General features: G+C 41.4%; 1 protein-coding gene across 2 annotated transcripts in view; it reads left to right on the top strand.

The window, feature by feature from the left end:
- Window positions 1-27,111, top strand: part of CARNMT1 (carnosine N-methyltransferase 1) — a 65,896-nt gene that overhangs the window by 572 nt on the left and 38,213 nt on the right. Inside the window, exon 2 of one of the 2 annotated variants that reach the window (XM_045882258.3) lies at window positions 23,927-24,596. In XM_045882258.3, coding sequence (XP_045738214.1) covers window positions 24,361-24,596 — 236 coding nt within the window. In that variant the 5' untranslated portion in view covers window positions 23,927-24,360. The other variant, XM_045882259.3, reaches the window with a different exon arrangement.

The following is a 27,111-nucleotide window of genomic DNA, read 5'->3' as shown; positions in this document are numbered from 1 at the left end:
CTCCATCCTACAAACCTAAGATTGTTCTTAAGATCAAGTAAGGTGTTAGAAAATTGTGTGATAGAATCTAAAGGGCTCTGCAAATGTTAAAATGTTATTATGACAGATGAAAACCCAGGCTTAGAGGCAAGTCACACATAACCCTTGTGTTTTTGTTTTTTTTAATTATTATTCTTTCCCTTTCAAGACCTCATTCGATACACATTTTAATCCCTTCACCCTATAAAAAATGAATGGAACATATGGTATGTTTGCTCTGGGCCTGAAACTCTATATAAGGGTCTTCAGCCTTTGTAACAACAGATGATCTGACCTATGAATACCATGCCCCTTCTCCCCCTCAAAGAAACCTTAATCCCAGCCATTATATTGGATCAAGCTGTTTCTGCCTTGCTCTCTTAGATTACTTGATCTAGGGAAAACCAGCCAACATATGGTGAGAATATTCAAGCAGCCCTGTGCAAAAGCCCATGTGGCAAAGAGTAGGACCGCCTGCCAATAGCCAGCACCAGCTTGGCAGCCATGTAACTGAGCCACCCTGGAAACGGGTCTTCCAACACCAGTCAAGCCTTTATGTGACTAAAGCTTGACCGACACCTTGATTTCAACTTGGTGAGGGACTCTAAGCCACTCCTAAAATCCCCATCCGCTGTAACTGTACAAGGTCACGGTGTTTTAAGCTGCTACATTTGGGGTAAGTGGGTGATTTGTTATGCAGCATAGATCAAATATACAACCCACTCCAAATCGTCAGGTGAGGCTGATTTGTGTTGCATTTCTGCCACTTCCAACCAAAGGCATTTTGAATAATAGATCTGAATCACTTGGGATGAGTCCTGGGCATCTGTATTTTTTTAAAGCTCTATAGATGAATTTGATGTGCAGTTAAAGACTTCTGTTTTATTGGGAAGTATCAGCTAAAATGCATTCTTTCCTCTACAATGCACTGTAAGAGTTAGGACTAGCTTTTAGGCCGTTGGAAACTCAGGGGCACATCCCCATCTTTAGGAAAATCTGGTTTTCTTCTCCCCTCTATCTCTAACATAGAAATGAGCAAGAAAGATTCATCTTCACTACTTTCCTCTTGAATTTCCCTCTTGGCTTCACTCTTTTGACTTCAGAACAAAGCCAGTTTATATGAAACACTCCTTGGCCATGGGAAAATTTGCAACGGCTCCCATGACATTCTGTTGTAAACCCTCCTTTGACCCTGACTCGGAAGCACTGACTCTTTCATGCAGTGTTCCACAAACATTTGTCAAGTACATATGAAAATTCTGTTTTACCTGGAGAAAATGAGAGTCGTGACGAGATGCTGACACTTCTGTCTTGCTCAAACATACACAACAGAGATGCTGAATTTCCAAACCTGAAACTTGAAAACAAGAGTAAAAGCGTGGCTGAGCATCTCCTCCTTCTTTCTGTATCTTTTTTCCACAGATGTTCAAACAGCCTCTTATAGCAGCCACATGCCAGCAAATTATTATTTTTTAAATCTTAAGAAATCTGAATTACAGGGGCACCTGGGTGGCTCAGTGGGTTGAGCGACTGCCTTCGGCTTGGGTAATGATCCTGGAGTCCTGGGATGGAGTCCCGCATCGGACTCCCCGCTCAGCGGAGAGTCTGCTTCTCCCTCTGACCCTTCTTTCTCTCCCTCTCTCATTCTGTCTCTCAAATAAATAAATAAAATCTAAAAAAAAAAAAAATCTGAATCACAAAGACTTTGGCCACCAACTGAGAGGGGCATCAACCATCGACCTGTTATCCTGATATCCTAGTAATTATCCTCAGTTCCTCTTCTCACTTCACTTATGGAAACAGCTCCCAAATCCTATTAGCTTCACTTCAGAAATCCCATCTTCAGACGTTCATCCCCATCCCTATAGCCACAGCCTTTGTTCAGGCTACCTTCACCCATCATCTCTTAACCAGGGCCTTGACCACAAGCTCCCTCCACTCCAACTCATTCTGCACCCAGCTGCCAGAGTCATCCTTCCAAATTGTAAGTTGTATCATGCCACGCCCTTGATGAAAAACTCCGTGACGTCACATACCCCCTAATATGAAACACTGGGAAGGGCACATTCCCTTCTCTGGTATTCTTGCCAGAGTTGCAGAGCCGTAATCTCATCATGAGAAAACACTAAATAAGCCCAGCTGAGGGACATTCTATGAAACAAATGGTTAGTATTCATCCACAGTGTCAAGATTATGACAGAAGAAGGGGGGCGGAGCAAGATGGCGGAGGAGTAGGAGACCTGGATTTCGTCTCCTCTCAGGAATTCAGCTGGATAGGGATCAAACCATTCTGACCACCTACGAACTCAACAGGAGATCGAAGAAAAGAAGAGCAACAACTCTCTCATCAGAAAAGCGACCACTTTCTGGAAGGTAGGACGTGCGGAGGTGAATCCGAGGCGATATTCGGGAGGATAGACGGCGGGGGAGGGGCCTCCGTCGGCCGCTTCTGGCAAGTGATAGAGCCGCGGAGCACAAAATCGGAACTTCTGAAAGTCTGCTCCGCTGAGGGATGTCACTCAGGTGGCTAAGTGGGGGGTGGAACCCTCCGGGACAGTGTGGTCTCAGGACCCTTGGGGTCACAGAAAGACTGGGGGTACCTGAGTGCGGCAGAGCTCCCAGGTATCGGAGCAGGGAAGCCGGCTGCAGAGGCGGAGCCCAGGCGCGGGCTCTCAGCTCGGGGTCGCCATAAACCGGGATCCGCGGCACCGTCGGGCCCCTGCTCCTCCAGCAGGGACCCCACAAGCGGCAGATCCGGGGAGACTCACCTTCCTCCCCCGGGAGGAGCCGCGCGGGAGGGCACCGCAGGGATCTGCTGGGTTTGGAGACTCCACCCGGGGTCGGGTGCCGGAGATAGAAACGCGCGGTCACAGGCCGGGCGAGCACGGAGTGCGGCCGGAGACCGGGGAGACGGGAGTGACTGACAGCTTTTCTCTGGGGCGCACTGAGGAGTGGGGCCCCGAGTTCTCGGCTCCTCCGGGGCGGAGATTGGGAGGCCGCCATTTTCACTCTCCGCCTCCAAAGCTGTACGGAAAGCTCGCAGGGAACAAAAGACCCGGACACAAACCCGAGCAGATGACGTAGCCGGGAGGGGGCAAGGGCGGGGCACTTCCGCCTCCGGCAGAGACATTTGGAAACCACGGCAACAGGCCCCTCCCCAGAAGATCAGTGAGAACAGCCAGCCAAGACCAAGTTTACCGATCAATGAGAACGGCAGAACTCCAGCGCTAGGGGAATACTGCACATAGAATTCACGGCTTTTTTACCATGATTCTTTACTCTTTCAAAGTTAATTTTTTTTATTTTTTTTTAATTTTCCTTTTTCCGTTTTTCAACCAACATCTTATCAATTGCTTTTTTAAAAAACATTTTTATTTTTCATTTTTAGAGTCATATTCTATCCCTTCATAGTAGTTACCCTTATTTTTGGCATATATATATAAGTTGTTCTCTCTTTAAAATTTTGAGATAGTTTCTTCTAACAGAAAGGTATAATGGAGCAAATTATAGCAGAGAACTTCCCTAATTTGGGGAAGGAAACAGGCATGAAAATCCAGGAAGCACAGAGAGAGAACCCCTCTCAAAATCAATAAAAATAGGTCAACACCCCGACATCTAATAGTAAAACTTAGAAGCCTCATAGACAAAGAGAAAATCCTGAAAGCAGCTCGGGAGAAGAGATATGTAACTTACAATGGTAGAAACATTAGATTGGCAACAGACCTATCCACAGAGACCTGACAGGCCAGAAAGGACTGGCAGGATATATTCAGAGCACTAAATGAGAAAAATATGCAGCCAAGAATACTATATCCAACTAGGCTGTCATTGAAAATTGAAGGAGAGATAAAAAGCTTCCAGGACAAACAAAAACTAAAGGAATTTGCAAACACGAAACCAGCCCTACAAGAAATCTTGAAAGGGGTCCTCTAAGCAAAGAGAGAGCCTAAAAGTAACATAGACCAGAAAGGAACACAGACAATATACGGTAACAGTCACCTTACAGGCAATACAATGGCACTAAATTCCTATCTTTCAATAGTTACCCTGAATGTAAATGGGCTAAATGCCCCAATCAAAAGACACAGGGTATCAGATTGGATAAAAAAACAAGACCCATCGATATGCTGTCTGCAAGAGACTCATTTTAGACCCAAAGACACCCGGAGATTGAAAGTGAGGGGGTGGAAAACCATTTACCATGCTAATGGACACCAAAAGAAAGCTGGGGTGGCATTCCTTATATCAGACAAATTAGATTTTAAACCAAAGACTGTAATAAGAGATGAGGAAGGGCACTATATCATACTTAAAGGGTCTATCCAACAAGAAGATCTAACAATTGTAATATCTATGCCCCTAACATGGGAGCAGCCAATTATATAAGGCAATTAATAACAAAAGCAAAGAAACACATCGACAACAATACAATAATAGTGGGGGACTTTAATATCCTCCTCACTGAAATGGACAGATCATCTAAGCAAAAGATCAACAAGGAAATAAAGACTTTAAATGACACACTGGACCAAATGGACTTCACAGACATATTCAGAACATTCCATCCCAAAGCAATGGAATACACATTCTTCTCTAGTCCCCATGGAACATTCTCCAGAATAGATCACATCCTAGGTCATAAATCAGGTCTCAACCGGTACCAAAAGATTGGGATCATTCCCTGCCTATTTTCAGACCCCAATGCTTTGAAACTAGAACTCAATCACAAGAGGAAAGTCGGAAAGAACTCAAATACATGGAGGCTAAAGAGCATCCTACTGAAGAATGAATGGGTCAACAGGAAATTAAAGAAAAATTTAAAAAATACATGGAAACCAATGAAAATGAAAACACAACTATTCAAAATCTTTGGGATGCAGCAAAGGCAGTCCTAAGAGGAAAGTATACAGCAATACAAGCCTTTCTCAAGAAACAAGAAAGGTCTCAAGTACACAACCTAACCCTACACCTAAAGGAGCTGGAGAAAGAACAGCAAATAAAGCCTAAACCCAGCAGGAGAAGAGAAATAATAAAGATCAGAGCAGAAATCAATGAAATAGAAACTAAAAGAACAGTAGAACAGATCAATGAAACTAGGAGCTGGTTCTTTGAAAGAATTAAGAAGATTGATAAACCCCTGGCCAGACTTATCAAAAAGAAAAGAGAAATGACCCAACTCAACAAAATCATGAATGAAAGAGGAGAGATCACAACCAACACCAAAGAAATACAAACAATTATAAGAACATATTATGAGCAACTCTATGCCAGCAAATTAGATAACCTGGAAGAAATGGAGGCATTCCTAGAGATGTATCAACTACCAAAACTGGAACCAGGAAGAAATAGAAAACCTGAACAGACCTATAACCACTAAGGAAATTGAAGCAGTCATCAAAAATCTCCCAAAAAACAAAAGCCCAGGGCCAGATGGCTTCCCAGGGGAATTCTACCCAACATTCCAAGAAGAATTAATACCTATTCTTCTGAAACTGTTCCAAAAAATAGAAATGGAAGGAAAACTTCCAAATTCATTTTATGAGGCCAGCATTACCTTGATCCCAAAACCAGACAAAGACCCCATCAAAAAGGAGAATTACAGACCAATATCCCTGATGAACATGGATGCAAAAATTCTCACCAAAATACTAGCCAATAGGATCCAACAGTACATTAAAAGGATTATTCACCACGACCAAGTGGGATTTATCCCTGGGCTGCAAGGTTGGTTCAACATCCGCAAATCAATCAATGTGATACAATACATTAACAAAAGAAAGAACAAGAATCATATGATCCTCTCAATAGATGCAGAAAAAGCATTTGACAAAGTACAGCATCCTTTCTTTATCAAAACTCTTCAGAGTATAGGCATAGAGGGTACATACCTCAATATCATAAAAGCCATCTATGAAAAACCTACAGCGAATATCATTCTCAATGGGGAAAAACTGAGAGCTTTCCCCCTAAGGTCAGGAACGCGGCAAGGATGTCCACTATCACCACTGCTATTCAATATAGTATTGGAAGTCCTAGCCACAGCAATCAGACAACAGAAAGAAATAAAAGGCATCCAAATCAGCAAAGAAGAAGTCAAACTCTCACTCTTGCAGATGATATGATACTTTATGTGGAAAACCCCAAAGACTCCACCCCAAAACTGCTAGAACTCATACAGGAATTCAGTAAAGTGGCAGGATATAAAATCAATGCACAGAAATCAGTGGCATTCCTATACACCAACAACAAGACAGAAGAAAGAGAAATTAAGGACTCGATCCCATTTACAATTGCACCCAAAGCCATAAGATACCTAGGAATAAATCTAACCAAAGAGACAAAGGATCTGTACTCAGGAAACTATAAAATACTCATGAAAGAAATTGAGGAAGACACAAAGAAATGGAAAAACGTTCCTTGCTCATGGATTGGAAAAACAAATATTGTGAAGATGTCAATGCTACCTAGAGCAATCTACACATTCAATGCAATCCCCATCAAAATACCATCCACTTTTTTCAAAGAAATGGAACAAATAATCCTAAAATTTGTATGGAACCAGAAAAGACCCCGCATAGCCAGAGGAATATTGAAAAAGAAAAGCAAAGCTGGCGGCATCACAGTTCTGGACTTCCAGCTCTATTACAAAGCTGTCATCATCAAGACAATATGGTACTGGCACAAAAACAGACACATAGATCAATGGAACAGAATAGAGAGCCCAGAAATGGACCCTCAACTCTATGGTCAACTCATCTTTGACAAAGCAGGAAAGAATGTCCAATGGAAAAAAGACAGTCTCTTCAACAAATGGTGTTGGGAAAATTGGACAGCCACATGCAGAAGAATGAAACTGGACCATTTCCTTACACCAGACACAAAAATAGACTCCAAATGGTTGAAAGACCTCAATGTGAGACAGGAGTCCATCAAAATCCTAAAGGAGAACACAGGCAGCAACCTCTTTGACCTCAGCCGAAGCAACTTCTTCCTAGAAACATTGCCAAAGGCAAGGGAAGCAAGGGCAAAAATGAACTATTGGGACTTCATCAAGATAAAAAGCTTTTGCAAAGCAAACAGTCAACAAAACCAAAAGACAGCCGACAAAATGGGAGAAGATATTTGCAAATGACATATCAGATAAAGGGCTAGTATCCAAAATCTATAAAGAACTTAACCAAACTCAACACCCAAAGAACAAAGAATCCAATCAAGAAATGGGCAGAAGACATGAACAGGCATTTTCCCAAAGAAGACATCCAAATGGCCAAGAGACACATGAAAAAGAGCTCAATATCGCTCGGCAACAGGGAAATCCAAATCAAAACCCCAATGAGATACCACCTCACACCAGTCAGAATGTCTAAAATTAACAAGTCAGGAAATGACAGATGTTGGCGGGGATGCGGAGAAAGGGGAACCCTCCTACACTGTTGGTGGGAATACAAGCTGGTGCAGCCACTCTGGAAAACAGTATGGAGGTTCCTCAAAAAGTTGAAAATAGAGCTACCATATGATCCAGCAATTGCACTACTGGGTATTTACCCCAAAGATACAAAAGTAGGGATCCGAAAGGGTACGTGCACCCTGATGTTTATAGCAGCAATGTCCACAATAGCCAAACTGTGGAAAGAGCCAAGATGTCCATCGACAGATGAATGGATAAAGAAGAAGTGGTATATATATACAATGGAATATTATGCAGCCATCAAAAGGAATGAGATCTTGCCATTTGCAATGACGTGGATGGAACTGGAGGGTGTTATGTTGAGCGAAATAAGTCAAACAGAGAAGGACATGTATCATATGATCTCACTGATATGAGGAATTCTTAATCTCAGGAAACAAACTGAGGGTTGCTGGAGTGGGGGGTGGGGTGGGAGGGATGGGGTGACTGGTGATAGACACTGGGGAGCGTATGTGCTCTGGTAAGCGCTATGAATTGTGCAAGACTGTTGACTCTCAGATCTGTACCTCTGAAACAAATAATGTGATATATGTTAAGAAAAAAAAGAAGAAGAAGAAGAAGGTAGCAGGAGGGGAAGAATGAAGCGGGGGAAATCGGAGGGGTAGATGAACCATGAGAGATGATGGACTCTGAAAAACAAACTGAGGGTTCTAGAGGGGAGGGGGGTGGGAGGATGGGTTGGCCTGGTGGTGGGTATTGAGGAGGGCACATTCTGCATGGAGCACTGGATGTTATGCACAAACAATGAATCATGGAACACTACATCTAAAACTAATGATGTAATGTATGGGGATTAACATAAGAATAAAAAAAGTAAAAAAAAACAGATCTCTAAAAAAAAAAAAAAAAAAAGATTATGACAGAAACAGACTAAGGAGCTGTCCCAGTCTGGTGAAGACAAAGGAGACCTGACGACTAAATGTAATGCCAGATCCCGGATTGGCTTCTGGAACACTAAACAGACATGAGTAGAAAAACTGGTGAAGTGCAAATAAATACCGTAGTTAATGCTGTTATACCAACTTCTTTGTTTTGACCATTATGCAAGATGTTGAAATTGGAGAAAGCTGAATGAAGACTATATGAAATTGCTCTACCCTACTCTTGCAACCTTTCTGAAGTCTGAAATTAGGGATGCCTGGGTGGCCCAGTCGGTTAAGCATCTGCTTTTGGCTCAGGTCATGACCCCAGGGTCCTGGGATCGAGTCCCGCCTCGGGTTCCTTGCTCAGCGGGGAGTCTGCTTCTCCCTCTCCCTCTGCCGCTCCCCCCTGCTTGTGCTCTCTCTCTCTCTCTATGACTAATAGATAAATACAATCTTTCTTAAAAAATGGAGTCTAAAATCATTTCAAAAGGTGGGTGGAAAGGAGACAGGGTGGCCAGGAGAGTGCCATTGCATCAAATTCCAATCAACTATGTAGGGTTAGTGAAGCGAGAGATGCGGTGGCGGGGGTGGGGCGGGGTAATCAATGCATGCCTGGCAGGTACCATGGGATGAGATGTGAACTTATAAGATCTCTCACCAGCTCTCCAAATCCACATATAGTCAGAGCTTCCCACAGGGCTAAATGTGGTTGGACTCTTTAGAAAATACAATCCCTAATGCAAGCCAGTTACTTCATCTGGTGCTCAGCTGAAGAAACAGTTCCTGTACTAGGAAAAAGTGATTGCACTGCTTTATGGAATGTGGCAGAAAATACCTCCCAGCTTCCATCTGCCCCTTCTTCTTCAGCAATACACCTCCTGGTCTTCCAGCTGGAACATTGAACCTGGCTAAAAGAAATTGAAGTGTTTCTCTATTTGTTTGGAAAAGAGTATCACGTGGTAATGAAAACCGGAGCTTCGGGGTTCATCATATAGAGCAGAATCAAACCTAACTGTGTGACCTCAAGCAAGTTATTGTCCATCTTGAGGCTGAGTCACATTGTCTGTGAAACAGAGCGATAATGATAAACTTACTTTATAAAATTGCTGTGACTATTAAATTTTTTAACCCACGCAAATGCTTTTCATTGAGCATAGTAATCTGGCACAGGATATGTGCTCCGTTAAATATTAGCTATTATTTAAAGGCAAAAAGAAAAAAACCTGAAATCTGTAGCAGTGGAAGGTTCGTGATGAGACATTCACCTATAACTCTGATTGCACACCCCATTAACCCAGTATTCAATAGTTTTGAAATTGTGACCTTGTACTCAGCTTTCTTTCCCCATGCTAGAATTTACTCCTTGGGGGATTCTCACATTCTCTGTATTCTATCATCCAAATCATTGAATCTCTCCAGTTTCCTAAAATGGAGGTGAATCCATCCTCCGATCTAGTGAGCAGAGAAGGGAACCTGGAAAAGAAGGTGAATCTCATTGCCTGTCAGTCCTCTCCCTAATCATGAGATAGCTTAACCTGATGCACTTGTCATCTTTCCTTCCTTCTTCTTTTCCTTATGTCTACATATAATTGGTACCCCTATTAAATAGCTCTAATTACTAAGATTAGATAGATATGCTTTTATTTTTAAACAGCTGGGAATTATAAATAAGAATTTCAGAATTCATATATATTCATATGTATTCATAGGAATTCATGAATATATATATATATGTATATATATATATCACATCTTTTTAATCTATTCATCCATTGGAGAACACTGAGATTGTTTTCTTGTCTTAGCTATTATGAATAATACTGCAATGAACATGGGAGTGTAGATATCTCTTCAATAACCTGTTTTCATTTCCTCTGGGGGAAAAAAAGACTTTCAGTTGAATTAGAGCACCATTTTAATAGTTGCCTTTAAAAAAATCCAAAGTACACATACAGTCTAAGAATGTGTGTTTTCAACCTGAAAGTGAGAAATGAGGACATTATTACTTACAAGCAGTGCTGGCTTACATAAACTAAGCGTGAATTAGGGTATCAGCAAGTAAATTTCTAATGAGAGCTAACTGTAAAACGATATTTGTGATTGTAGACAAACATCACAGCATCGTCATGTGACACATCATGACTGTTGGACTTATGCTTATTCTATCGTTTTCTATTTTAATGTGGAATCGCACGTGGTGGTGGAGGTGGGGTACCATGATTTCCCAGTACTTAGGATCTCTAGCCATTTTTATCCAGCCTGCTGATGGAAATCACAGGATAAGAGAGCAGGCTTGTGCGACGGGGGCATTGGGAGGAGGAGAAATCCACTCTCTTTATAAATTTCTCTTAGTGATATCTTTGTAACTTTAGCTACAACCATCGTCATCCTTCTTGATTCTTCTCTTTATTCATCCCCTATATTCAACTCTGCCTTTTTTTTTTCCTTTGAAATTATGATCTGGATTTACCTTCCTCTCTTTCCTTCACTATTACCGTCTAGCATAAATCTTTATCACATCATTTCAGGATTATTTGAACAATCTCCTCATCTGGTCTTCCTGACAGCAGTTTATCCCCTGGCTCTTGTCCGATTAATCCTCCCATAATACTACTTTAATCGTATCACTCTACTGCTTCAGAATCTAAAATGAATCTCTGTTGCTGAGTGACTCATCCAAACTCTTCTGTCTGACTTTGAAAGCGTCTAACAATTTTATACCACCTGAATTATTGCAATTTATTGCCCTGTATTTCTTTATGTGGATTATCATCAGACTGGTCTTTGCCTTTCTTTCCACCTTACTCATGCTGTTTTTTCCCCAAGGACACCAAAGATTTGTATACATTCCCATCCAGAATTAATTTTACCTTTTGGGAACATCACCCAGAATTTCCTTTGAGAAACATCAAACTCATCAAGTCCATATTTTGGAAGTGGCTGACTCCACAGCCAGTTCTGGGGTGGACATGTGACCCTGGCTAATCAGAAAACCACAACCCCTTGGTCAAGCAGCTGATTCAATGTAGAACACATGACCCAAGCTGTCCAGTGAGACCCCGCCCAGATCTTTTGTTGGAACCTTTAAAAAAGAGTAGTACTTGGCAAAGTACAGTACAGTACAAGAAACAGCCACTAACCGATTCCTGAGGATATAGTTTGAGCTTCTAGATCTACTTATGCCTGATCTTTTCACTAATGAGAAACGATAAATCCTTCTTTCTGTTTGGCTTAAACCAACTTGAATTGGTTTGCAAAGAGCATTCCCACCTCTTTACCTCTTCGAGTTAAATTCATCCTTTGAGATCTAGCTCTCATGCCACTTTTGAACTGTCCTTCCCTTTCCTTAATTCCCATTACACCTTACTTCATCTATACTACATTAATACTAGATCATCTCAGTTGTGCAGTATTTTCTAGTTTTGCTCCCCTGCTGTACTTAAAAGCTTGGACCATGAATTACATTCCTCTTGTGTCCACCACCCTGAAGAATCTTTCACACATAAGATGCAGAATGACTGGGGTGCCTGGGTGGCTCAGTTGGTTAAGCGACTGCCTTTGGCTCAGGTCATGATCCTGGAGTCCCTGGATCGAGTTCCGCATCGGGCTCCCTGCTCAGTGGGGAGTCTGCTTCTCCCCCTGACCCTCCCCACTCTCATGCTCTCTCTATCTCATTCTCTCTCTCAAATAAATAAATAAAATCTTTAAAAAAAATGCAGAATGACTGATAACTTCTTGGTTAAATTACTTTGCTCTAGGAAGTCAACAGTCAGAATCTCAAAGAGTAAATGAAAAGTGGGCAAACTGTTGCCAATCAGAGCCCTGCTCTGTGGATAATTCTGTTCCCATCTTCCTGATTAGAAACAAATACGGGAGGAGAGAATGAGAGAACCCATATCAGTGACCATGGTATAAAGTCACACTTTGCACCACCTTCCGAAGCTATCTGTTCAGGCTTTTGGAGGGGCCTGATAACACCTACCTGTTCTAGAATGTGGGTTTGCTTTTTATTCAGGAATAGTAAAACCAATAAATCAGGAAGTGACTGCCACTGAAAAGATAGTTACAGTTCCCAAGAGGAGGGGGCCCACCACACCATGCAGGACCATATGGGGAAGTATAGCGGGGGTTCTGCAGATAGAAGGAGCAAGGGGAAAGTATCACGGTCTCCAAAGGAAAGGCAAAGCAAGCAAAGCAAGGTAGAGTAAGCAGGTTCAGGATCGGCTAGTTTGAATAATTTCAGCGGGCTCTAGGGTGTACGGGCAGTCCCAAATTATCTGGTTCCTGGTCCTGGATTGATTAGGGGAGAGGAATATTGGTTTAGTGTGTAAGAGTTTGATAAAGGAGACAGTTGGGGAGATGTGGGTTCTGGATTTGTCAGTTTGCATATGAAAGGTTCTAGAGAGTTATTTGCGGTCTCTGGGAATTAGCTAGCCTTGGAGGGGCGGTCTAGCCCCAGTCAATGAGGTCCTGGATGGCAGAGTATCACGAAACCCAGAAAATAAGAACATATAGTTGACACACACCCTTCTTTTCCACCCGAGTTCAGAACACATTAAACAATAAGACAAAGGAGAGGCAGATGGTGGACAAAATATCCCCTCTATTACAGAGAAAGCCTACATTTAAGAATGTGACTTAATGTGAGAGTCAAACAGGCCTTCTAACCCCATCCAGAATTGGTCAGACTTACTCATGTGGTCATAGGCAGCATGGGATTAGGACACCTTTCCCAAGTGGGAAGGACTTTACAGCATGAGCAACAGACAAGAAATTGTGCTTACTGCCAGCAAATTTACTTCCAAGAGGGGGGAAAAAAATCAGGTCGGGAGATGAGTCAAGCACACCCAGTTTATTCTTCCCAAATGTATCAATCAGATAAGACAACCCACCTTGCCCAGGCAGAGTGAGTAGAGTAGGGAATGTCAAGGGGATATTGCTTGACTAAACTCCCTTTTCATGGAGGGACACAAAAACCAGATTTTTCTAGAGATTTAGGAAGACTGAAATTCTGGCACTTTCGTAACCATGATTCCAGCTTCGTGTTTTATATTTTAAATCAGGAGGTTCAGCTAGTCGATAACTACAGGTTGATTCAATTCCCCCACCTCACAGCCCAGGATTAGCAGCACCTGCGTGGCTGCTAAGCCAACTTTCAGACTCTTGGTGTTTGGGAAATATCCCGCTTATGGCTCTTGGTTGTATTCTGTCTCACTTACTTCCACTCTTTTTGATAAAAACAGGGAAAGGGCCAACAGGTCCAGACACTGGAAAACTGTCATCTGGTAGATCAATAAAGAATGACCTAGAGATAATGTTCGAGGCCCCCAAGGGCCTTAAGATGGTGTGGGAAAAAAGGGAAAAACTCATTATGGCAACATACATGTTTATTCTCAACATTTATTCATCTATAACGGCAAGAAAACTATATTCCACTGTCTAAATCTAGGCAGTCACCTATTTTTTCTTTTAAATAAGGATTTATTGGAACACAGCAACACCCATCCCTTTATGTGTTCTGTGTGGCTGTTTGCATGGTGTAACAGCAGAGTTGAGTGGTTGTGATGGACTTTATGGCCTGCAAAGCCAAAAATATTTACTATATGGTTCTCTGTAGAAGTTTGCCAACATTTGTTCTATATATGCTCATTGAATGCTTATAGATTTACCTACACATCCTGGGAGCAGGGCCAGTCTGTGCCTTAAATGAGCTCACAACCTGATAGGGAACCATAGTCTTTATTTATGTCTTTTATTTTTTTAATTTAAAAAATTTTTTTTAAATTAAAATTCAATAAGCCAACACTGGGGAACCAGGTATTTTAAACACTACTTACAAAGCAGTGTGAGAAACACAGAACCAGAGGAAGGAGAACTCTGAAGTTGTAAAGGAAGGAATGACTTTTGGGGGTGATAAGGTGAGGGATGGGAGGTGACTCCTGGGACATGACAGGAAAGACTGCCTTTTGCCTACTGGGAAGGATGTTATGTTTTGCTCAAAAACTTAGAATTTATCTGAAGGGTAGTGGAACACCACTGAGGGATTTGAATCAGAAAAGCAACATTATCAATTTACTTTTGGAAAAGAAAATTATTTATTGAAAAAAGAATCATATGAAATCTCTCCTATATCTAATACACAGGAGGGAAGTCTGAAGGCTGGCAGATAAGTTAGAAGTATTGCAATAGACCAGATTTTTTTTACCTAAGCCAAGGCCTGCCCCAAATAATTTTTATGTAAGCCTATTTATTAGCAAGTAAAGTACACATCAGGGTTTCATTTGGCATAGAGTATAGAGTGCAATAAAGTAAACTGAAGCCAAACATTAATTATATGCACATGTATAGTTATGCTTCTAGCGTGGGTATATATTAAATCAGTGAGGATTCATTGCTTAGAGAGGATTTCTGTCATCCCTACTCTATTCTTTTTTTTCTGTTTACACATGAAGATGAAGTTATTATCAGTTACCCTCCCTGCAAACTCTCCCCTCCCCATCTCCACCCCACCTTCCACCTTTCTTCTTGATAAGAGGTAAGAGGCCTGAGTGGTTTAAGGATCAGGTATGTGTTTCAAGATTATGAAGAGGGTATTAACTAGTCTAAGCCCATCAGTTAATTCTATATCATTTGCCTATGGTCATTTTAGAAATGGGAATGTGATGCACTAATGGGAAGTTGCTGGGAGGCTTCCAGGAACGGTGTACCTACTGAAGAAAAGGGACATAGGAGGAAACAGACTATCTGCTTTGCTAGATCTCGTGTGATGCCTGGAACTGTGGCAACCATCTTGATTGTGAGGGACTACGCTAACCTACTGAAAATAGCGTGAAGGATGGCAGGGACTGGGTTGATGATATGGAGGACTCAACCTGGAGCTGTCTTACCTTGGAACTTCATGTTATTCAAGACAGGAAATGTCCTTATTACTGAAGGTTCTTTTAGTTGGGTGTTCTGCTCATTCTGACATAGGCTCCCAGAGAGAACGACATGTATGAGCTTTTGATTTATCAGCAAAAGGGTTCATAGATACATGTTCTGTGTTGTTTCTAAAGCAGTACTTGTCAAATTTTAATGTGCCTATGAATCACCTGGGGTCCTTGTTTAGCGGCAGATTCAGATTCAGGAGGTAAGGCCTGAGATACTGCATATCTGAGAAACTCCCAGAAGATTGGATGATACTGATGCAAGGGCCACACCTTTGAGTGGCAAATGTAGGCAACAGGTGTAGCTCACTGAAGGCTAGACCATGGGAAAACCTCCCAGAAACTGATAGGACTTTTAAAGGGAGAGCCAGGAGTCATGGTGTAATAGTGATTCTGATCATTCAAATAGAATAGGCTGATATTATGTCTTCTTAATAATTTCAGAAAAGTTGGGTGCCTGGGTGGCTCAGTTGGTTGGGCAACTGCCTTCGGCTCGGGTTGTGATCCTGGAGTCCTGGGATCGAGTCCCGCATCGGGCTCCCTGCTCAGCTGGGGGTCTGCTTCTCCCTCTGACTCTCCTGCTCTCATGCTCTCTCTCTCTCAAATAAATAAATAAATCTTTAGAAATAATAATAATAATAATAATTTCAGAAAAGTTGAGGGACAAATGGTGAAACAAGGACAAGCTCTTAGAGACTGTCTGGGCACAGAAGAGAGAAGTAGAAAGTGTCTTTCTTAAGAGGTCCCCAGACAAAGCACAAATCCATGGTTCTGGCAAAGCTTTCAGATGACTACAGAGGCCTTTCGCCCTGAAAATTCAGTGGCACTCGAATTCAGTTTACTTCACCACTGTAGGTAATTTAAACCAACAACAACAACCAAACCTATAAAATAAGTGTCAGGAAGCCCAAATGAACTCTGATTTTTCCCCTCATGATTACTACTTTGATGCTTTCTTTTTTTTTATTTTTTTAAAGATTTTATTTATTTATTTGAGAGAGAGAGAATGAGAGACAGAGAGCATGAGAGGGAGGAGGGTCAGAGGGAGAAACAGACTCCCCGCTGAGCCCTATGCTGGACTCAATCCCAGGACTCCAGGATCATGACCTGAGCCGAAGGCAGTTGCTTAACCAACTGAGCCACTCAGGCGCCCCACTACTTTGATGCTTTCTTTGGAAGTGATAGTTATATAATTCTTCCCAAATGTTTTTTGAGGGTACATTTGCTTGGCTGTTACCTTAATCATGCATGAGTATGCTTATAGGGTAACTGGACCCTAGATTTTAGGATGAGAAAGCTTGGAACAATGTCAGTTCAAAGCATCTCTTTAATTTGAAATGTTCCCCAAAGACAGCAACAAAAAAGATTTAGAGCTTGTGGGATGGGAAGATAACTTTGTAAGGACTATGTTAGTGTTCTTGGGAAGAAACAGTGACTCCTAGCAGTAGATAATCTATGATATATTTTGTAAACCAACTACCTCTTGTAATTTACACAAAAATCCATTTTACTTTACTTTTTATTTCAAAAAAATTAACAATAGCAATAGAATTTTCATCCCAATTTTGAGAATAACTATTGGGAACATTAAAAAAAAAGTGCATACAAATATTACAATTGGCTCCTGGTTCCTGTGATTAACAATATAAAGAATCACAAAAAATACAAGGAAACCATTTATAAGAGTCATATCTCTAGTTTTATAGGGGAGAATGTGCTTGTTATTTTAAGACCAAATGATGGTATACTTTGTCTAGATCTAGCAATTAGAAGAAAGAATACAAAGGTAAAACAAGCTAGTTCTGAGACAAAGACTGGACTCATAAAGAGCAGAATTAATAGAGGAATTCCAAGAATAAAAATTATAAATCCTAGAACAAGGATCATTATTATATGGGAACTCTGTTAGTGAGCCAAGGAAGTCCCAAGTGGCCTTTTCCTTTTTTCCATGAGATCCTTAGGTCAATAGCAATTTGAGTCTGTGTGATATAAAATCAAGATATTTCACATAAAGAGTAAGAAATATTTTGTCTCCACAAACATATTCCTGGGGCAATCTAGTCTCTCAGTTTGGGTTAGCAAAATCTGTCTCTCTTCCTGCCCACCTAGAATGTTAAATCTCTGTAAATAATTATTTGCAAGTTAATAAGGTTTTCCAAAGTAAAGGGACTTATTGAAATTTGTCTAAGGAGAAACAAGACCAACTTCACTACAGGCAGTAGATTCAGTGGTTAATAGTTTTTTGGGGCTTTGTAGACTTGTTTCCAAATCAGGGCTTTCCCATCTAATAGCTGCATGACTTTGATAGAGTCACTTGAAGTCTTTATAGTGTTCTCATCTGTTTTTTTTTTAAAGGCTGGCAACACTATTGTATTAAGTTATATGCAATTATATATGTGCAGTGTTTAGCATGGTATTGGTAGTTATAAATTCACTTATTTGTTTCACAAAGTGGTTATAGAAAATCTTTATATGCCAGACACTGTACCGGATGTTGGGGATCTGGGCATGAACAAAACAAATATGCCTCCCACCCTCAAAGAAGTTTTACCTCAAAGTAGGTAAAGCAGCTGATTAAAAGGCAAACCAATATAATATATAAATATAAACTTCCAATGAAATATCTTCTCATTGTATAAGTATAATCCTCTATACTTAGGCTTAGTAGATGAGTAGGTCCGCAGATTTCTGAGCCTGTATTTTCAAACATTTAATTGTTATGAAACCAACTTGAGAATAATGAGGGAGTAACTTCATTGGCACACTAGGACAACTAAGGGATGCTTTCGTTAACCATTTTACTGAAAGCAGGAGAACAAGTTTGGACTCTTTGTTCAGATAATAGAGCATGGAGTTTCCGTCTTTCAAGTCATCATGTTTATCCACTCTGTACCTCAGTGGAAGATCAGCTTTGGAAATGGTATACAGGAATTCCATGCTGGATACCAAGGTATTTAAAAAAATTGTTTAATAGGCAAATTGAGAGCAGAAGAAAACAACTAAACATAGATAACTGCAGATATGGGACGCTTGGGTGGCTCAGTGGGTTAAGTGTGTGCCTTTGGCTCAGGTCATGATCCCAAGGTCCTGGGATCAAGTCCCACATCTGGCTTCTTGCTCAGCAGAGAACCTGCTTCTCCCTCTGCCTGCCACTCCCCCCCTTCTTGTGCTCGCTTGCTCTCTGACAAATAACTAAAATCTTAAAAAAAAAAACAAAAAAAAAAACTGCAGATATAAAAATGGCTGACTGACGGCTTTTTCTTTTTGAAGAAGACTGCTTGAAATCAAAGGATATTGCCTGTTAAATTATTTTTAAATCATAGAATGTTAGAGCTAGAAGGATCTTATAAGAACAGTTGTCCAATTGTTTCATTTTATAGATCAGGACAAAGTCCGGGGAGGTTAGTTGATGTCCCTAAGGTCATATACCTACTCAAGTCAGTGTCAACATTATAGCCTAGACCTCCTAAGCCAGATCCGGTGTTTTGGCTCCTTGTCACTTGGACCCAGTCAACCAGCGTTGACTACACTGTTGATTAGTGACACGCAGATAGTCATTCTGGCAGTTACATAGATTAGCTCTCTGAAACCACCTCCTTCCACTTTCCTGCATGCCTTCCTCTATTTTAGAGGTTAGAAAGCCAAAAAGCACATGCTCCGCACTCCTTTGTAACTAGATTCTAACTTGGAAGGCAGATGTGAGCATGAGTGAGGTGTCGCTGTGAATGGGGAAATTTGATCTTATGGCAGAAGCCTTTGTTTTTTTTTTCAGGGTAATTGTAACACAGGCTTTGTTATCTGTATTTGGTCCTTAACATTATAAGTGATGAATGGTGGGCAGTAGTTGGATTAGTGTCCATTGAAACACTTTCCCTTGGAACAACAGGTATAGCGCTATATTATTTCTGTATGACATTCAAGCTGGGTTGCCAGGTTTTCCTAAAAATTTTGTGTGCCAGCATTTTAATAAATCATTTTCTGCTTCAAATAGCTAGAATGGATTGTGTTGTGTGCAGCTAAGAAATCTGACTTGGGTTGAGTAGCTTCCAACAGAATCTTGTGATAAAAGATAGTCCTTTAGCAGATTCACAATTGAGAAGAAAATTGAAATTAAGCAAATTAAGTCTGAAGGCCTGAGACTAGGGGATTGATGGTATATGTCCAGGTCTGAGTCTGACAGGCTGAGAACCAAGAGCTCTGATGTCCAAGGGCGGAAGAAGCTGATTGTTTCAGCTCAGGAAAATTCACCCTTCTTCTGTTTTTTCGTTCTACTCAGTCTCTCAAAGGACTGGATGATGCCCACCTACATTGGTGAGAATGATCTTCTTTACTCAATCTGTTGTCAAGACACCGAGAAATAATGTTTTACCAGCCAACTGGACATCTCTTTCTCTTTTTTAAAATTTTTTTATTTTTATTTTTATTTTTATTTTTTTTAAAGATTTTATTTATTTATTTATTTGAGAGCGAGAGAGAGAAACAGCATGAGAGGGGATAGGGTCAGAGGGAGAAGCAGGCTCTCCGCCGAGCCGGGAGCCGATCCCGGGACTCCAGGATCATGACCTGAGCCGAAGGCAGTCACTTAACCAACTGAGCCACCCAGGTGCCCTCTCGCTCTTTTTTTTTTTTTTTAAAGATTTTATCTATTTGACAGAGAGAGACACAACGAGAGAGGGAACATAAGCAGGGGGAGTGGGAGAAGGAGAAACAGGCTTCCCGCGGAGCAGAGCTCGATCCCAGGACCCTGGGATCATGACCTGAGCTGAAGGCAGATGCTTAATGACTGAGCCACCCAGGCGTCCCCCTATCTGGACATCTTTTTTTTTTTTTTTAAAGATTTTATTTATTTATTTGAGAGAGAATGAGAGACAGAGAGCATGAGAGGGAGGAGGGTCAGAGGGAGAAGCAGACTCCCCACCAAGCAGGGAGCCCGATGCGGGACTCGATCCAGGGACTCCAGGATCATGACCTGAGCCGAAGGCAGTCGCTTAACCAACTGAGCCACCCAGGCGCCCTGGACATCTCTTAACCAGTCAAGATGACATATAAAATTAACCGTTACAGAAGTGCAATGTCAGGTAGTGCTAAGTGCTCTGAAGAAAAATAAAAATGGATAAAGGACCTGGGGTGTACATGAAAAAAAATAAGATGTCTTCTAATAAAAAATAAATTGTGATATGTTCACCCAAGGACTACCTCATGGGACAAACAATAGCTCTATACAGTGTGGATAAAGCTTTGAAACATAGTATTGAGTAAAAGAAGCAAGAAATGATGCCATGAGAAAATGATCAGCCAAATCCAAAATATGGAATATTCTGCAGGTCAAATGATTTAGCTTCCCCCCCCCCAAAAAAAGGCAAAAAAAGGGCATGATAACAAGAAGAGGGGAAGAAGCAACAATTAACAAGGTGAGGTGAGCTAAAACAAGATTACTAAACTTGACAATTGGTGAAATTGGGTGAAGGATTATAATAATGTAATAGATTGCTTATGTAATTGTCTCTACTTTTATTTCAGTTTGAAAATTCCCATAATTCAAATTTTTTAAAATGAGAAAAGTAATTTGCTTAGAAACTTCTTCTGGGATGAAAAGTAAAAATATATCTATAAGAATAAAGTAGAAGTCACAGGTTTATGTGTCATTATAAAGACCTTTTGTTCTGAGATTATTGTAGGTTCATACACAGTTGTAAAAAATAATTCAGACAGATTCCCTATACCCTTCACCACAATGGCAATATCTTACATAACTATAGCACAATATTGCAATCAGGAAGTTGCCATTGATACAATCAATGAACCTTATTCAAATTTACCAGTTTGGTATGTATTCATTTATGTACGGAATTGTTCTCCTCTGTGCTTTCTTTTTTTTTTTTTTTTAAGATTTTATTTATTTATTTGACAGAGACACAGCGAGATTCATTTAAGTTATTAAGTGTATAAATAAATCATTCCCTTTCTTATTGTCAAGTAAGTATCCCATGGTAAGGATATGGCCCAGTTTGTTTAACCATTCATCTGCTAAAGGACATTTGGGTTGTTACTAATTTTTGGCCTTTACAGATAAAACGACCATGAATTTTCATGTAAATTAGGTTTTTGTGTGAACACATTTTTTTCATTTCTCTGTGATAAATGTCCAAGAGTGCAATTACTGGGTGTAAGAAACTGCTATACTTTTTTCCACAGTGGCTGTTCCATCTTAAATTTCCATCAGCAGTATATGAATATATGAGTGTGTGAGCTGTAACTGCTTAACTAATAGTTTTTCAAAATAACCGAAGAAAGAGTGATGGTTTTTGGTTATTAATGATGAAAATGTTTCAGCCCAAATGACCCCATGGTTTGGGAAGATTTCTATAGGAGAAGCTCATTGCAAAGAAATTAGGTCAAGGAAGTCCTAAAAGTGTTTTAAAACAAGGCCAAAAAAATTATCCTAAAGATACCTGAAAGGAAGAGAGAAAACCAGCATTTAATGAGAAGATATACCAGGTATTTCCCATTCTTTATCTCGTTTATTCCTCCTGATGATCCTGTAAGGAGGGTTATATGTCCATTTTAGAAATAATGTAATCAAGGGGCACCTGGGTGGCTCAGTGGGTTAAGCATCTGACTTTGGCTCAGGTCATGATCTTGGGGTCCTGGGATGGAGCCCCACATCAGGCTCCCTGCTCAGTGGGGAGTCTGCTTCTCCCTCTCCCACTGCCCCTCCCCCTAGCGGTGCGCTTGCTCTCTCTCAAATAAATAAAATCTTTTTTTTTTAAATAATGTAATCGAAGTCTCAAATAACATTTGAAACAGTCACAGTTACCAAATGGCAAAGTGAGAATAAAAAACGCAGCTTCTAGCTGCCTTTAGCTCAGTGCCAGAAACATAGGAGGCAATCAGCACATTTGTTGAAAGGAATGAATGAATAGATAAATGTCAGCTCTGCTATTTATGTACCCCATGGCAAGACTATTAATTTCTCTGAGACTGTGTCTTCATTTGTTAAAGGAAGATGCTAATAACACCTCCTTCAGAGTCGTGAACAAATAAGGTGATACAATAGGAAAAAAACAATTTGGAAAATAGAAAACGTTAAACAAATGTTAGCATAATATTAAGTCAGTGTTATAGCCAAATACTGATAAAATACAAGCAGGACACTTGGGTAGGTAAGTGTAGTGCCAGAAATGTACTGTGTCCCGTGGATCACTTAATAGCTGTTTCCCTAGTTTCCTCATCTGTGAAATCATAATTGAGATTAAGGTTGAGCACCTTAATGACACAGCCCCTAAGATTCTCACCAACTAATGAGACAGAACCAACAAAGCCTCTACATAAGAAATTAATTTGAAAATTTTGGGGCACCTGGGTGGCTCAGTCATTTAAGCATCTGACTCTATTTCCGCTGGGGGCCTGATCTCAGGTTGTGAGATCTAGCCCTGAGTCAGGTTCTGCTCTGATTGTGGAGCCTACTTGGGATTCTCTCTCTCCCCCTGCCTCTGCTCCACCACCCCCGCTCTCTTTCTCTCTCTCTCTCAAAAAAAAAAAAATGTTTATTATACTTCCCAGGATGATAAAAAGAATGTTGCTGATTATAATTATCCATGGCATTCTGGCCTGTATCAATTAGGTCGTTCAGAACTATATCAGTGCATCAAAATTATTACATATATACTTTGTGTATTGGTGTGTGCATTTACCAACAGTATGAGTAACAGTTAATAACATAAGAATATATGTATAACTTACAAACAGGGGTCTCTAAGAAAAATCCCCACTGGATATAAAATGTGGAAGAGTGGGCAAGAAATTGATATTTTGTGTCTGTGTAGGGGATAAGGCTGGCTAGGGAGAAGGGTAAAGAAACTTCACATTTGTAACACTTTGTACTTTCCTTTTGAATTTTGGACCATGTATCACTGCATTACTATTTAAAAAAAGACTTAAAGCTTTATAAAAATCTTGTATAAAAATGGAACATTAACATAGAATAACCACAGGACTTTTTAAAGCATTGCCTTTAAATTATTAATTTAAATTATGAAAATATGAAGCTAGTTCCTTTTCAGTATGATTATATGTTTTTACAGAATCTTTGCTTCCTGGGAATGTTTAATTCTTCTGAATAAAGCAATCTTTTAGTATTTTTTTGTAAGACTGATATAATGAGTGGTACATAAAATTGAATAAAATGAGTTATTTCCTAAGAATAATAATAAATGTGGGTGAGGCACCTGTTTGACTATGAGCTCAGAGACAAATGAGACAGAAAGTGTATGTAGGTGAAGAAGAGGAAGAAGTTAAGTCTGGCATTGCTAAGGGCCACCATTAGATGCAACTAACGCCAATGCTTAGGCATTACGGCTCCTGTGCATTTTGGTGGTCTTCAAAGCGCGGATACTAGATAGACTGGTTTTAACATCTTCATCTGCTGCCATCACCAGTTAGGGCGGGATTAGGATTTTCGCAAGCCCCTGAATACTGAAAAGATGATGGTGACTCTCTTCCCTGTGTAATTAAAAATGGAAATACATTTAGAAAATAAATTAAAGCTTAAATCGGGGTGAACGCAAGACCTTCCCTCTAGATTTTCTTGAATAAAAATTCCTAATACATTCATCAAAGCTGAACTTTTTTTCTGCTTTTCCCTTCTTTAGACTTGGTTCAACTGCCTGTTCCACAATCCAGCACTCGCAGGCTCTTAAACCCAAAGCACGCGGCTTCTCGCAGGTGCCAGCCCCACCCCACGAGGGATCTCCTCCTTCGCTCCTCCCACCTGACCCTTCGCCCCGCCCATTGGGCGCGTCGTCGTTACGGCAGCGCGCCGTCGCCGAAGGCCGGCAGCAAATGAGCGCAGGCGGCGGCGGCCCTCCGTCGTACCCTCGCAGGCGCATGCGCGCTCGTGCCGGGCGCTCCTGAAGACCTGGCGGAGCCCGGCGCGGATGGAGGCCTGAGGGCGGCGGGGGCGGAGCGCACCGCGAGCTGGGGGCATGTCCGCGGCGGGCGCCGTCTAGAGGAGGGCCGAGCAGCCGCCACCACGCTCTCAGTCGCGGCGAGACGCAAGCGAGCCAGGCCTAGGGCCGCGGCGGCGATGCAGCGACGGCGGCGCCCTCCGCCGCCAGCTTCTCAGCTGCCCGAGGGCTGCGGGGGAGGCGGCGGCGGCCGCGGCGGGAGCGAGGAGGTGGAAGTGCAGTTCTCCGCCGGGCGTTTGGCCTCGGCCGCGGCGGTTTCGGCGGCGGCGACGGCCGCGCGCAGCACGGAGGAGGAGGAGGAGCGGCTCGAGCGCGAGCACTTCTGGAAGATCATTAATGCCTTCCGCTACTACGGGTAAGAAGCCCGTGGCGGACCCCGGCGCAGCCCATCGAGGTGCCCGCCGGTCGCGGCGGACCCGCCGGAACGGGGGCGCCCGCCGCGCTCGCCCTCGGCCGCCACGCCTCCGGGGCGCCCGGACCGGGCCGCCAGATCTGACCTCCGGGTCCCTGAGTCACCTCGTACCACCTTAGCCCCTCCCGGCCCTGCACAGCCGCGTGTCTGCCGCGCCGTCTGCTGCTCAGCCTCGTGTCTTCTAACCTCGGGATCAGATTAGCTCTCTTGCCTTCCATCCCTCGTTAAAGGTTTGGCTTTGAGGCCGGTGGGGGTGACCGGAAAAGTGCTGTTAACAATTGCAGATAGAAGATGATGGTGGTAAAATCGTCCAGTGCTGGGCATGATCTGTATGTGTTGTCGATGTCCTCCAAACTGAACACACGGAGAACCCAAGTTCACCTACACGTGGGATGCCGTAGGACGAATTTTCCCAAACTGTTGCCAGTTCTTGTGAGAGCTGCATAGGATTTCCACCCCAACCCCCTTGGCGCTCTGAACGTACAGGCACATTAGTGGTGAATGATGGCGCTCAATGCCTTTAACTGGTGGGTGAAATTAAGGTCGGAGGTGGTCCGGATGTTCTAAAATTTGCTAATTATTGAAGAGGGAAATGAGAGAAGGCACAGTAAAGAACCGCTTTAATGATCTTTTGTTCTGCAGATATGTATCGAATTCTCACTATGGGCTGGGTACGGTGGTAGGACTTTTAAACTCCCTAACTTCCACTTTTTTTCTTTCTAGATAGATGTTAAAATAGCATAGTCACAAAATTATAATTCCAAGATCTGAAAGGGACTTAGATTTTCAGGTAAACAGAGCACTTTTATTTGTGTAAGAGTGGAGTCCACCGACGGCTATGTTCTGAGTCTGCATTTGGAATGGGATAGACAGGACCTGCACAAGTAAAACTGTTCCCTTAGATGGGCTCTTGCTGTGATTTATGCAAACTTTTTTTTTTTAATTGCTTGACTGTGACCTGTTCAAGGGCAGGGACTAAGCCTTATTTATTTTTGTGTCACCAGTGGTTGGCATATGTTGTTGAAGCTCTATTTTTAACAAATAAGACAAGTAGTAGCAAAGAAATACATTTGTCCTTCCTGGATAGCATCTGAATTTGTCACAAGTCGGTAGTTTGTTACAATTTTGAATTTGTAAACTTGCTTAATAAAAGCCTAAAGTTATTTAGAATCTGATGGCCTTTTTGTAACATGAGTTTTTTAAGTGCAAAGATCTTGATGAAATAATCTACTGATTAAACCCAGGCATAGGAACTGGACTGCATTACCTATGGACCCCAAAAGGGAATTAACTAGTGTGGGGATTTTATTTAGTATCAATAGAGGGAGGAAGGCAGACAACCACAGAATTGAATTTGATGCAGTATTGTGTCTGAAAGAATCACACAGGGAGGAGAAACAACTAACCCTAGATTTAGATAGCTAGGAGAGGTAGGTACAGAAAAGTCTGGTACATTTTACTATTGAAAAATCTAGAGGATACTGGACTATGTCCTGGAAAGATAGTGGACCCAATTAGTTACAGTGTGTGTCTGTGCTGGTTCTAATATATTAAGACTAATTTAAAATTGATACTTACGATTAGTTATCATATGGGCCTTTTTGTGGGCAGACAGGGACCTTGGACCTGAAAGTAGGGCTCAAGTGTGGCAATGTAGAAAAGAGTGCTTGTGTGCATATTCTAATGGTTGTGATATAGTTTCCTATACTCTAATCCCTCTTTAGCAGTTTAATGTGGGATTGAGGATAATTTCATTTTTTAAAAACAATCCTTTTTATTTGCGTGTACTCTTGATGAAACGCTTCCAATAGACTGAAAATAGTATTAAAAATACGCTTTTTAAAAACATCACTGGAAGGAGTAGGGGTATGGAAAGCACTTTGTAGCAGAAAACACACTGGGTTGTTCCATTCCGACATTTTATTATCTAGACCCGTGCTGTTCAGTACCGTAGTCACTAATCACATCTGGCTAAATTTAAACTTAATTAAAATTTAATAAAATTTAAAGTTCATTTCCTCAGTCTCACTAGCCACATTTCGAGTGCTCAATAGCCACATGTGGCTGGTGTCTGCTCTACTGGACAATGCAGATGTAAGCCTTTCCATCACTGCGGTGAGTTCTGATGCACAATCCTATTGTAAATCTTTAGCAAATACTTCTAAATTTTGGAGAGCTTAATTTCACTGCTCAGTGTCTTTTAGTCATTATATAGGGGATTTAGATTAACGGTCACAGGGCAAGAAATGGCTTAATATTTTTCCAGTGGCTTCTAATTTTGTGTTTCCTATGGGTTTTGCTTAGATGAAATATTTTGATTAAGGCAAAAATGATTGTAGTATTGTAGCGAATAGTAAAAAACAAAACAAAACCAAAACGTTGTTATTCTTAAAATACCAATCTTGTTATGAATGAAGATACTCACATTAGAAGATACTACAGTTGAAAAATTAAAGGT

Source organism: Mirounga angustirostris, unplaced genomic scaffold (assembly GCF_029215605.1).
Source record: "Mirounga angustirostris isolate CCGP_5_RB_7025 unplaced genomic scaffold, mMirAng1.0.hap1 SCAF_15, whole genome shotgun sequence".
Taxonomy (NCBI): Eukaryota; Metazoa; Chordata; class Mammalia; order Carnivora; family Phocidae; genus Mirounga; species Mirounga angustirostris.
This window is presented reverse-complemented; position numbering and strand designations above follow the sequence as displayed.